The 13,317-nt window shown below is 36.7% G+C and overlaps 1 protein-coding gene across 3 annotated transcripts in view; it reads left to right on the plus strand.

The window, feature by feature from the left end:
• Nucleotides 1-10,125, plus strand: part of LOC136885215 (zinc finger MYM-type protein 1) — a 103,512-nt gene extending 93,387 nt beyond the window's left edge. For 2 of the 3 annotated variants that reach the window (XM_067157650.2, XM_067157651.2), the window contains exon 6: nucleotides 1,222-5,460. In XM_067157650.2, coding sequence (XP_067013751.2) covers nucleotides 1,222-3,289 — 2,068 coding nt within the window. In that variant the 3' untranslated portion in view covers nucleotides 3,290-5,460. Of the gene's footprint in view, nucleotides 1-1,221; nucleotides 5,461-10,022 lie in introns of those variants that run through there. The other variant, XM_067157649.2, reaches the window with a different exon arrangement.
• The last annotated feature ends 3,192 nt before the right edge of the window (nucleotides 10,126-13,317 follow it).

Below are 13,317 nucleotides of genomic sequence, written 5' to 3' on the forward strand. Positions count from 1 at the left end.
TTATAAATGTAAATTTACCAGTAAGAAGTTATTTTACAAGCTTGTATTTTATGGTTGTGCCATGCACTCCGGTGTGGTAGCACACCACACTAGGTAAAATCTCGCACCCAAAACCCAGAATATGCTCCTTCGAGTTTTACTCCAACAAGAAAACGTCCATAGCTGCTGCTTCTGAGAAAATCAACGTGTCAACACTTCCTGGGTTGTCTGTTGCTATGTTGCAATCAAGTGGCTGGCCATCACTTCTCAGTTCCCAAAATGCTTACCAATGTTGCTGACCGTAGCATCTTACTTGTGACCTAATTGATTACATCTGGTCTGACTCCTGACTTCCATTCCCGCTTGGGCTGGGGATTTCAGCCACCTCTGGCTTCTTGTTGTTCCTTGTAAAGCGCTTCACTTTGTCTACATACAACAGTGAACAGTGCATCCAGGTGGCGATGCAGGGAGATCTTACGGGATCGAATGTTTTGACATCGCTACAGATAGCCATTCCCAGATAATTGGAAACATTTGTAAATCCAAGGTGACATGTGGCAGTTGCACAGTAAGGGTGTGAGAGTAATGTGCCGTGTCTGCTTTGGGCGTCACAGCGTCTGCCCACAACGACGCTGCAGTATGGTTATTACTTTATTTTATTGTAGCAGCATTTGGTTGTGGAGCAGAAGGTGATATGAAGAAAACTAATGTGGTGTTGTACATCCTAGTTGCACGTTAGATACTGTTTGGCCTCAGTGGCACCACTACTAACTTCACTTGTTGTGCGGTACCCAACATAGTGCCTGCAAAAGAAAATGTTATTGCAAATTTTCAGAGTTCAGAGCCACTGTACTTCTTTTGCTATAATATCACTTATATTTGTCAACAAAGTGCTCTGGAGTGAGAGCACTCAAAGCACGAAGCACAAAGAGGCCAACTTTCCCTGGATGCTGTTCACTAAAACATCACGTCATGTCATTAAGACAATAGTTCATTTTATATTTTTTCAGTGATGAAGGCTCTGTAGTATATCGTACTAATATTAATGTTACATGTGTCATTATTCTTTATGTGACAGATGGGTTCATTATGATAACTAATTTCATGAAGATGAGATCAGTGCTAAAGGGGTCAAGTACCTCTGATATATTGGGAATGTGTATTTATTGTGCATACTTCACATGACCATTAATACAGTAAAAATGCCATTGTCTATTGGGACTGTATATTTATTGTTCACAGGAGTCCTGCCAACACGGTTGACAGTCTGTTGAAGAGGCCATTTTCCCTCAGACGTCATGAAGAGAAATTGGAAGTGAAACAGTTGGGTAGACCTACTCCAGATTTAAATTTAACTCAGAAAGCAACAGGTGGAGAAAAAAGAAATGAATACACAAGAAAATTTGATAGAAAAGTGTACGAAAACAGTTGGGTGTGTGGGTGTGAAATTAGGAACACTCTGTTTTGTTTTCCTTGTTTACTTTTTGGAAACACTGATTCATGGACTAAAGTAGGAGTGAAGGATCTTGCCCATCTCAACAGTTTAGTTAAAAAGCATGATGAAAATGAGAAGCACATGTGTAATGTGTTAGATCTTAGTGCAGTAGGCAGAATTAACATCGCCACGTTATTAAGTCGAGCCTATCACGATGAGAAGGTGAAACACAATCAGCAGGTGGACAAAAATAGGTATGTGCTGTCTAAAATTATTGACTCTATAAAATACTGCAATGCCTTTGAACTGGCTTTGAGGGGATATGACAAAACAGACTCTACAGAAAACCCAAGTGGATTCTTAGGATTAACAGATTTAATATGTACCATAGACAATGCAGTTAAAGAACACATGGAAGGTAATGAGATTTTCATAGGGGCCACAAATGAACTGGTGGACTGTATGCTTGAAACTTGTCGAGAGGCAATTTCAGAAGAAATAAAGGAAGCTGAGTTTATAGCAATAAAAGCTGATGAAGTGACTCATATTTCTGAAAAGCCAAGATTGGCACTCGTATTTCGGTATGAAAAGAATGGTATGCCATGCGAGCGATTTTGGGGATGTTTTAATCCTGAAGGACAAAATACAGATGCAGTTACGAAATGTATTTTAGATGTAATACATAACATGTTCAAAAATACACCAGAAAAAATTATTGCTTTGACATATGATGGTGTATCTCTAAGGAGTGATGATAAAGCAGGCCTTCAAGAAAAATTCAGAGTTATGTTCCCCAATGCTTATTACATTCATTGTAATGTCCACCAGCTGAACTTAACAATGGAACGGGCTGCTTCACAAAACCAGTCTGCAAGAGTTTTCTTCCTGGGTTTATCAAGATTAAAGATTTTCTTTTCAAAGTCACCAGAACGACTTTCTGCCTTAAAATCAGTCGTTGCTCAAAGGATCCCCAGTGCATCAGCAGCATACTGGAATTATAAGTTGCTAACTGTACATGTTGTATATGAATACAAAACTTGCTTGCTAGAATGTTTATTGATTTTAGAGAAATCTCTATCCAACAGTACTTGTATTCAGGCAGTTAGACTCCGCCGCTGTCTTCAAGATCAAGAATTTCTCTTTTGGCTGGAATTTTTCCACAGAGTAATGTCTCGTGTAAATATATTGCAAAAGCAACTACAAGTAAGGTCGGTCAATGCTCTGGAAGTAAAATTTGCGGTTTCAAATTTTACTCGTGCCATTAACATAATAAGAGATTCATTTGACAAAACAGCAGTAGCAACATTTGATAGCAAGCGCCAAAAGCTGGCATGCAAACGTACACATGCTAGGGAGGTGTGCGACAGAATGGTGACAGAAGCTCGAGATTGTTTCCTGATGCTAGACCATCTAGAGGTAGCAAAACTGTTGGATTCTTCTAAATTTGACAAGTATTCAAGTAATTTTCCTGAGAAAGAACTTAATGTTACTGCCCAGGCTTACAGCATGCTAGAGAAACGTAGATTGAAGACGGAACTTTCAGTCCTATATCAAAGACAAGACTTAAGGAATATTGAAGGAGCTGTACCACTACTTCAGTTCATCCTGACCAATAGCTTAGAAAGCACGTTTTCTCAAATAACCAGATTGTTGAGAATATTAGTCACCACACCCATGACAACTGCTGAGCCCGAAACCATCAACAAAATCAAGATCTTTCTTCAAAATACCACATCACACCAACGGCCCGATGCCCTTGCCATGCTCTCAGTTGAGAAGAATATGGTTGCTGACATTGAAGGGTTCAACCATAAAGTCATCGAGAAGTTCTGCAGCAGAAAACAGCAATGCATGGACTTCATGTATCGTCAGTGAGTGAGTGGGTTTGTTACTTGAAAACTGTAGCACCTTCTACTACATGATGTCCGAGTCTGTTAGGAATACTTTTCATTCATTCATTCATTTATTTAGCTTCCATAGACTGTACAATTACATATTTTGAAATATGCCAACAGTATAGGAGTTGTCAAGTGATTTCCTAATACTAACAATAATATATGCACAACAATGAACATTTTGAAAAAGAAGAACAGAAACACCACATACCTCAATGTTAGGACAGCACATCTTAATTTTTTAAAATAATATTAATAACCAATATTTACAAGACAAAATAAAAATATATTGGTGTGGTGTTAATAATGTGAACATAGTCAAAGTGACATTAACATTTTTTAAGGCTATATACTAGATTACAAGTTAATAAGTAGTAGCATCATTACCAGCACTTCATCATGTATTCTTCTGTACTGTAGAAGCAGCTACTCAGCAGGAGATTTTTTTAAAGCTGTGGTAAATGAACTGACGGGACTAATATCTTTAATCGTATTTGGAAGCTTATTATACAATCTGATTCCAACAGAGTCTACATGTCTCAAGGCTATGGTTTTACTCTTGTGTTCGATAAAAATATTATTTCTTGTTCGCGTCTGGTAATTGTGATTATCAAAATTCTTTCTGAAGTGATCAATATTTTTTTTCACGTGTAGAATGCATTGCATGATGTATATACTTGGTACTGGGAGTATCCTTAGTCTCTTAAATAATGGTCTGCAATGATCTAACCTGTTACGTCTCAATATAATTCTGATAGCTCGTTTCTGTATTCGAAAAATAACGTCAAGATTTGATTTGTATTTATTGTCCACACTTAGATCTTTCCTTGCAAAACAGGGGTTCTTGTGTTGGTAGACCATTCAGAATTATGAACAATATCGGAAACATGAACCACTGAAGCCATACTGAACATGTGCACTGTTTGTTACTCAGTATCCACAAGGAACTTTGTTGTGTTGCTGCAGCTGGATATATGGCAAAGATCCAAGACTTTGTTCAAAATATCCCAGAAGTAGTGGACATCATGTTGTTCACAGATGAGGTCTACTTTCATATGTCATGAAACCTCAATGGCTAGAATTCATGTTAATATGTGTTATGAATTGTACATACAGTCAGTTAAAGCGAATGTGTTATATATTGAATAAGGCTAGAGGAGTCTGGTAATCCTTTGCCGTCATTATCATAAAATGTTTTGAAATTCATATCAGAAGTAGTTTGTCCCACTTTATCCACTCCATTGAGCCAAGATGTTGTGAAGGTTCTGGATGTGAATTCTGCTTGTCTTAAGGTGCCATATAAAAAAGACACTTTGTGCAAGACCATCTAGCAACAAATTGCACTTAAAATTTCAAATTTCTGGGTATAAGTGTATCTATTGGAAAGAGGCAGTTATACAGTATTTTTAGAGAAAATATACATTTTTGAAGTTTTTGTTGTACTAGTCTATAAATTATTCACTTTGGAGTAATGTATAAAGGTATAAAAATGAATATAGACGTGAATTAATGAGGACTTCGAGGCATCTTACAAACTTAAAACTCGATATGAGAGTAGCTGATGACCTCAGGATCCCTAGAAAAATAAAAAATTCTCAAAAGTACCCAAGGGGGCCAGGCTGGGGAGTTTTGAAATTTGTGGCTCAGCAAAAGTGTAAACATTTCTTTCACCTATAGTTTTACCCTCACTCAATATTGGAGTAATCTATACCTCAATGCTTTATACATTAAATAGAGCTGCATTTCTCAGATGTAGGTAAATTTTGTACATTTAACATATATTTTGTAGTTTGACACACTTGTAGGAGCTATAGAATCATCAAATTTGGCACGCACATGCACAACCAGTGCCCATATGTCATTAGCTGCCACGTAAGTCTGTAAAAATAAACCAGTATGTGAAAACTGTACACAAATTCCACCCTGTTCAAAGATTCAAACTCATACTAATGCATAAATAGAGGAGATACAAGAAAATGTCATAGGATGTACCAAGTAGGCCACAAAAGAAAAAGGCATCTGATGGAGCAATCTATTTGTCGATGCGACATACTGTTTTGCAGCAGTTGATCTTGAAATGAGGGTCTGCAATTATTAACTTTTGTATGTCTGTTGTTTGATGTAGCCTTCATGCCACCCTATACTTCCTTCAAAAACCACCTGCACTATTCCTGAGTGTCTTAAGATGTGTCCTATCATTTTCTCTCTTCTTTTCATCAAATGTAGCCAATGTTAAAAAGTAAAAAAAAAAAAAAAAAAGCACAATGGTTCCACCTGATCAATACTGTTTATTTGCTAAAAGCAAATTAAAAACTGCAGAACATGTCTCATCTACTTTGTAGACATCTTCAGGTACATATGTTTAGGGTTATTGCATAATTAACAAGGACACATTCCAATTGTCTTACTCTTTAAAATACACATTAAAAATCCTTTAAAAATGTTTCACTTAATTATACTAAAAAGTATGTGTCATGGAAGAAAAGAAGGGCATTCATGGATGAAAAGGGAATATAGTACATAAACTATTTTCACTAAAATATCCTGTTAACAAAAATAGCTTAAAGATAAAAAGTTTGCCATTGACACTGGCTCATATGAGATAGTTTGAGGGATGTTCTACCATTCAACATATTGTAAAAATATATTAAATTATAAGAAGACTGGTTTCGACTCCCTTCGAGTCATCATCAGTTCTTGGTGAAAATCAAAACAAGGAGAATCTGATAACGATCATTATAACGAAAAACCATGTACCTATAGGTGATTGCATGGAAACACATAAACACGACACGGACACTTATAATGATATGAAACCTTGGTTCTCTAAGAGCGTTCTTGGACTTGACAGTCCTGTTTCTGCCGGGCTGAGTGGCTCAGACGGTTAAGGCGCTGGCCTTCTAACCCCAACTTGGCAGGTTCGATCCTGGCTCAGTCCGGTGGTATTTGAAGGTGCTCAAATACGACAGCCCCGTGTCGGTAGATTTACTGGCACGTTAAAGAACTCCTGCGGGACTAAATTCCGGCACCTCGGCGTCTCCGAAGACCTTAAAAAGTAGTTAGTGGGACGTAAAGCAAATAACATTATTATTATTATAGTCCTCTTTCTATCTGAAAAAAATTGCATGAAATATACACACATTGAAGCAAAATGTACAAAGACGTAGTTCTGGCCTAAACTGTCACGTGTTCATGGACACGGAACACTGGGAACACATATACTGTTTGAAAAACACGCACACACGATATGAAACACTTATAATGATATGAAACATTGGTGTTACAAGAACGTTCCTGGGTTTGGCTGTCCTGCCTCTATCTGACTAAACTAGATGAAACTTATGTACATTGAATGTATAAAGACAAACCACTTGGCATTTAAAAGTTCTGGTTTTGGTTTCAAAAATTGTCATGTGTTTGTGGAACAAAGAATAGAACTAGCTGGTCCTGCTTCAATCTACTGGAAACGAATGCACTATCACAGTTGAGAATATATTGATTGAAAGTTTATATACTGATATGTATGATTGCACAACTTGGCATAGACTTGTCGAGCGGTCCTGTCACAATCAACAGGAATATGTGAACCTTTTAAAAAAAAAACCAAACCTTGTTGTCTATTGCAACCACACATCACATGAAACGTTTGGTAATCAGCCAAAATTATACATTGGCCTGAGATGCTTTGTATTTAAGAAAGATCTTGGGCCTAAAGTAGAATTATTACCGTGTGTTAGTGGAACACGGAACTTGATTGTCGGCCCTGATTCAAACAACTTGATATATGACATAGTTGAAATGAAAGTATGTTTGACAATGGAAACATTTAGAACTTGCTGGTTTTAGTTTACATGATCGTGCAGTGTTTTAGGATAGATGGAATGAACTTATTAGTAGATTTAAGTTGGTTGAAGAGCTGGGGGAACATCCTTTCATTATGGAACACTTGCTAATGCGGTTGTATCTGTCGCCGACTATTGTTGATGTAGAATGGTGATGGTATGGCCATGGCTTATGGAAACTTGCATTGAAGGTGTTCTGTACCCGCTCACGCTGACCAGCCTGTTAGAAGAGTGGTTGCTATCTGTTTAACTGTGCTTGTGTCTGTGTGTGTGCGTGTGGTGCTATTGTTGGCTGGGTGACGGTGGGGGAGAGGAGGGGGGAACGGGTGTGGCTTGCTTTGGGTTGGTTGAGGTGTGGAGGAGGTGTGCGAGAGAGGCGAAGTGATTCGTTGTCGAGCCATTCTGTCTAGATATGTCTTGATGATGAGGGGATGAATGGTCTCATAAAGAATGTTTGTTTTTTTCGGTGGATTCATTCAGATTATGATTAAAATTAACTTGTTGGTCTAAGGATATGTAAAACATTTCTTTGATATTGAGTAGGGGTCCCTTTTCCATGGTTTCAATAATTTTCAGGTCTTTGTCTATGTCGGAGAATTTATGATTGGATTCGTGCACGCTTTGCCGCAAAAATCATGCTGGATAGTGAAATCTTTCAACAAGAAGTTCTACATCAAACTCAGACATTGGTATACCCCAGTCTGCAGTCAGCAGTAAAGAATGTGGCCAACCTGCTTCATTATTTGGTGATAGTACACATGGACTCCAACTCTTGGGCCTTAGATCAACATTCTTTGAGTGGAAGAAGGTGCATCGTGGAACAAGTGTTTGGATCACCTAGCTAAGCAAGGGGAATAAATCCTCTTGATTCACATTAAGTTCCAAGATGGCTATCAGAGAAAACTGTAGAAGGGTGTCACTGGAAAGCATCATTGGAAGAATTTTTAAAAGAACCACAGACTTGAGAAACTCTGTAACACAGAAGAAATGGCAGAAAATTCAGCTTTCTGCAACCCAAAGCGTTTCACCTCAAATGTTTGCAGCAAGGGTATACACTCTCGGCAGCCTAGAGTGTCTCACTCCAGTCATGAGGGGGAGTGAACCATTTTCAATTCACGATACAAGTGATGAACTGGATTTCAATAGATTTTATGCAGAAGTGCTTAATTGTTCATCTGATGAAAGTAGTGACTCAGAGTTTTGGTGATGATATGAATTGCAAGGAGCCCTCTGGATACACCCATTAAACTTGATGGCACTAAGGAACAGAAGGAAAAGTTGTTTGTAAGGTAAGTTCTTTCAATAGAAAATGATAGAATCCAGCAGTGCGAATTCCTGCAAAAATATGAAGAAAAGAAAAATGATATATTTGTCTTCTTTACAGCTGATGAGATAGATAATGCTAAGAAAGAGGTTATTGTGCCAGTTAAGATAATGAGTACCTAGCTTTCGTTGAATCAAGTAGCCTATGGTACCTGTGTCTGTATTAAGAAATTACATAATAATTAGAAGATAAATTCATTTATTGTGACAATTAATTATTTCTCTTTTACTTAATTGCGGTAGTGTCCCACATACAGTGTTTAACATGGGACAGAGACATCAGAACAGAAGACTATTATGAAGATTAAGTTACACCATCTTGAGGGTAATTTGGGACAGTAAAAAAAAAATGTACTTTTGGGGTAAAATCAAAAGGCATACATTAATTAATTGATGAAAATGAACATTAACAGTTAGTGGAGTTTATGTAAAATCAAAACATTTGTGACATTTAATTTCTAGGTTGTAGAGGCATTTGAAAAATAAAACTGTCCCATGTAACCACATTTGACGGTACTAAGAACAATGAATTCAATTTCATTTTTCAGCTCATTTTTCTCATGTTGCTTTTTAAGAGAGCGTTTTAACACTTGAACCATTTATCACAATGTGACATTCTGATTGTATTGTCTAATAAGCTGGAGATGCCCAAAAGAGGCCAGAATTACGTAACGATTGATTGAAATGTAGAAATTTGTGAATGATCCCATTTTCATGACATTGTTTTAGAAAACTGATATGCTTATTGATTTTCATTATATTAATTTCTAAATGCATAAAATAGTTTGCTTCCTTGGTAGCCGGATTGGCATACGATTGTCCACCAAGTCAATACAGCTTATAATTTCAAAATTGTTAGGTTACAATACATTACATCTTATCTATTTAAATGCCTATGTTACATAACACGCCTCCCACCAGCACCTCATGTTCCCTTCTTCTGATGACATTACTAGCACCCCCACGGAAAATTTAGTGTCAGCGCGGCTGGTGAGTGGTGAGTAACAGAGCACAGCTGATATTTCACCTTTGCCTTTTCCTCCTTTTACTTACTTCTTCATTCTTAATAGTTTTCTGTTTTAAATAAATATTTCACACCCTTATAAGACAACGCTTCTGTCGCGAATAATTTTAAAATTTTACTGGTTTTCCATCTTTTTGACAATGAGCTAACAAGATGATTCTTAGCAAGAGATTTGACAACATTTATTAAATGAATCATATGTAATTTCAAATACGGTGAGTTTTTACTACACTTCTACAAGATTGTTTAATATACTGAGGACTACAAATTCAATTTAATTTTTCAGCTCATTTTTCTCATGTTGAGAGCATTTCTCAGAACATTTTAAAACGTGAACTTTTATCACTTAAGAATGTGATGTAACATTTTGATTGTTCAGACAATGTTTCTCTAATGTAGCTGAAGATAGGCCAAAATACATCCTAATTATGTAACGATTTTGAAATTTAATAACTGCATTGACTAGATGGACAAATATGTTATTGGTATGGAATCATGATGATATTTATCATGTGAAATTTCAGCAATAAGCATTCCTCTTTTTGGTTGCTCAGCAACCAGAACCAAGTCTGGACGAACCATCTGTATATCTTGCCTTCGAGATATCCTGCTGCAGCCCTCAATTTGTCCATCTTAGTGATGACATATTTGTGCCTTCATCACCCTGTACCACTAAACCAAGAAGCTTGAAGGTATGGGTACTTATTTTAATGATTTTCAGCTTATTAACACTCATCCGGCCATCCACATTAAGCCCAATTTTCTTGACTACCTAACCTTTTATTTAATATCATGTTCGCTAAATGTTGTTTGTTTTGTTTAGAATTTTTGAACAGTACTTTTATATAGTAAACAGGACTCTTAGGAATATAATTTTTCTTTCTGAAGATTCAGCCATAAAAATCTTTGTTCCACTGCCTCATAGGGTGACAATTTATCAGCCATGCATGACAGGAAACTGACATTTCTAACTCTTCCAGAAGTGTATTCGACACTGTTAATATTGACATCTTATTAGCTAACCTCTTTAGCTAATTCCACCGTTTCCCGCATCCTGAACCTAGATGTTGTTTATTTCTAACCTCATTTAAATTTGATGTTACAGTGTTTTAACATTTCTAAATATTATCACATGGTCTTTAATTTCTTATTTTGTGTAATAAGCCTTAAAACGTGACAAGATATTTCCGACACTTAGGTAAAAGTATAAATATTGGAATATCTTGGAAATACCTCCGACCATTAGCGTCATGATGGAGATGAAATCCCACTCGATGAGTTCAACAAGTCCTAAACACAGAAAACAATCTATGTAAGATACCATAAATTGTTTCCTAAGGCAACAACCACCAGATCGCACAACATTCACATTCCAAACAATTACAGAGCACGAAGTAAGGAAGTCTCCAGCTGTGGAAGCAGATGACATTCCTATCTCTTATTGAACCGTTCCCATCCACACATACAGTATAGATATGCCAGGCTAAGTCGGTGAGCTTCCACAGTTCGTTCGGTCGAGAATGGGCGTAAAACTAAAGCTAATTTCCTAGGAAGTAAATACCAGTGGTATATACAAAAGGGAAACAGTTGCGTTTGTCGTGAATGAGAGGCAAATAAGGAGTAAAATAGATTTATTGAATATTCATACTATCCAAAATCAAATGATAACAAACCGTCATTCAAGTAGCACGTCGGAAATAATTACAAGTTAACATAAACAAGATTCGTCGGTCCAGACGCCAATCAAATAAAAGAAACAAATTATAAAAACATAATTAAATCTTGGCCGGATCTACATCGTTAATTAGAACGTCACCAAATGAATATGCCGATATCCCCGAGAGGAATTGCGATTGTGATCGTCCACAAGCTATGCTTCTGCAAAAGAAAGTCAAGTAAGTTTCAGTCCGAATGTACACCTATTTACATACACAAATTAGTTAATCACAATAAGGTTGAAATCCAGGGGTCCTAAGCTCATATACTACACAACATCTACTGACAGACCCAATCTGTCACGAATCGATCAGCATAAAGCCGACTACCCACAAGAAAATTAGCTCTGGGCTAAATTAAGATGCAAATAATTACACAACGTTGACACTGCACAATGACAATAAACACGACAATACACATCGATACATGGCACATAAATGAACAAACAATTCTAGAAAGACGAAGGCAAAATCACAAGATAAATAAAATATATATACAGAGGCAAACCACTTCTTAATAACCAGGTCACGTAATACACGAGCCAGTCAAGACCGGGCTGAATGGTCGCCTTCTTGGGGTAATTGGTGACTTTCCCTTTCGCTGGACTGCCAAACAGCTGTAACGTCAAGAATGGTATCTCGCAGAGCAACGCAGGCCATTCACACATGGCTACATTCACGTCGGGCTCACTCACTCTCTTTGTTAACAACTGCTGCCTCACGGTGCGTTAAAACTAATTATCTCTCCCGTTCATAAAATATTCTGTAACAACAGAAACATCTTGTCGTCATATCTCAACATATTGGCCACACAAATCTCCTTCGAAGAAGATGTCACACATGGCCTTCCGTCTTAGCGCTTTGGGAGTTCGATTCCCGACTCTATAAGTTATAAATGAAAGAGAAGTTCCATCTAATCAATACTATTTTATTGTCACATGTAGGACCGGTTTCGACCTCTCAAAAGGTCATCCTCAGCTACACTAGAATTGCATTTACATATTATGCCTCATATTGAGAGCTAATGACATACTCCAGAATTCAATGATTTTAAAGTGGTTATACCCATGTTGAGAATTCAATATTATACAATTACAAAAATTAATTGCTCTTACTACACTCAATGTACATATGTGAAAAACTAATATGAGTTCGTCTTTTCTTTAATGTGATGAGTATGTCAGAGTATTTTTAAACATAGGCATTTGCCTAGTCAGTTTAATTGATCTCCAATCTTTTGAATATTTAGTCCTGTATGAAATGAACTTAATTGAACAATTGTAAAATGATCAGTATTATAGTCGTTTTAACAATAATTTACACTAAATGTAGAGATATACATGTTGATAGTTCAATAAAACAAATGACTAGCCAAAATAAAACATTAGTAAATATAGTTTAACGTGCTTGACTGCACTGTTGATTGTCTAATGCGGCAGGTAATATTGGTTCTTGCGTTGTACAGTTCGGGTTATATTAGAATAATAAGAAGTTAGCACATAAACAAACACTTAAACACATTAAAACAATAAGTCACAATAAAAATTTAGTGGACATGGTTTAACTTAATTGCACTGTTGACTGTCTCAAACAGCAGATAATAGTAGTTCTTGCGTTGTTGCAGTGGGTATTATGTTAGAATTATGTGAAATAGGATGTTAGGAAAAACTTAAACGGTCCACCTTTTCAATACAAAAATGTTATATTTATTTATAACATGTATTTGCACTTGGAACTAGTTTCGACGCTGTGTTTGCGTCATCATCAGCCAAAATGTGGGAAATAGGCAAGATGTAGGCATTTATATTACACAAGGCGTTACATTAAACAATACACATCTTATAAGGAGATAAAAACAGGGACGAATATAGAAACAAATGAATCGTTGAGAAAACAAAAGTTATACATATTAAAAATAACCTTAACCACATATCTTGCAGTGCGAAAGTGTTCTTCTTGAATGATTCCTGAATATAAAAAAAGAAACACACGCGCACACATTTCTGGAGAGCCAGCAGGCAGGACAAAGTAAAGTGAAACATTAAGAGTTCTTCTGAGAAGAGTTCCTCATTTTTTCTATGTTCCGACTAACTAATGAAGTCTC

Source organism: Anabrus simplex, chromosome 14 (assembly GCF_040414725.1).
Source record: "Anabrus simplex isolate iqAnaSimp1 chromosome 14, ASM4041472v1, whole genome shotgun sequence".
Lineage (NCBI taxonomy): Eukaryota > Metazoa > Arthropoda > Insecta > Orthoptera > Tettigoniidae > Anabrus > Anabrus simplex.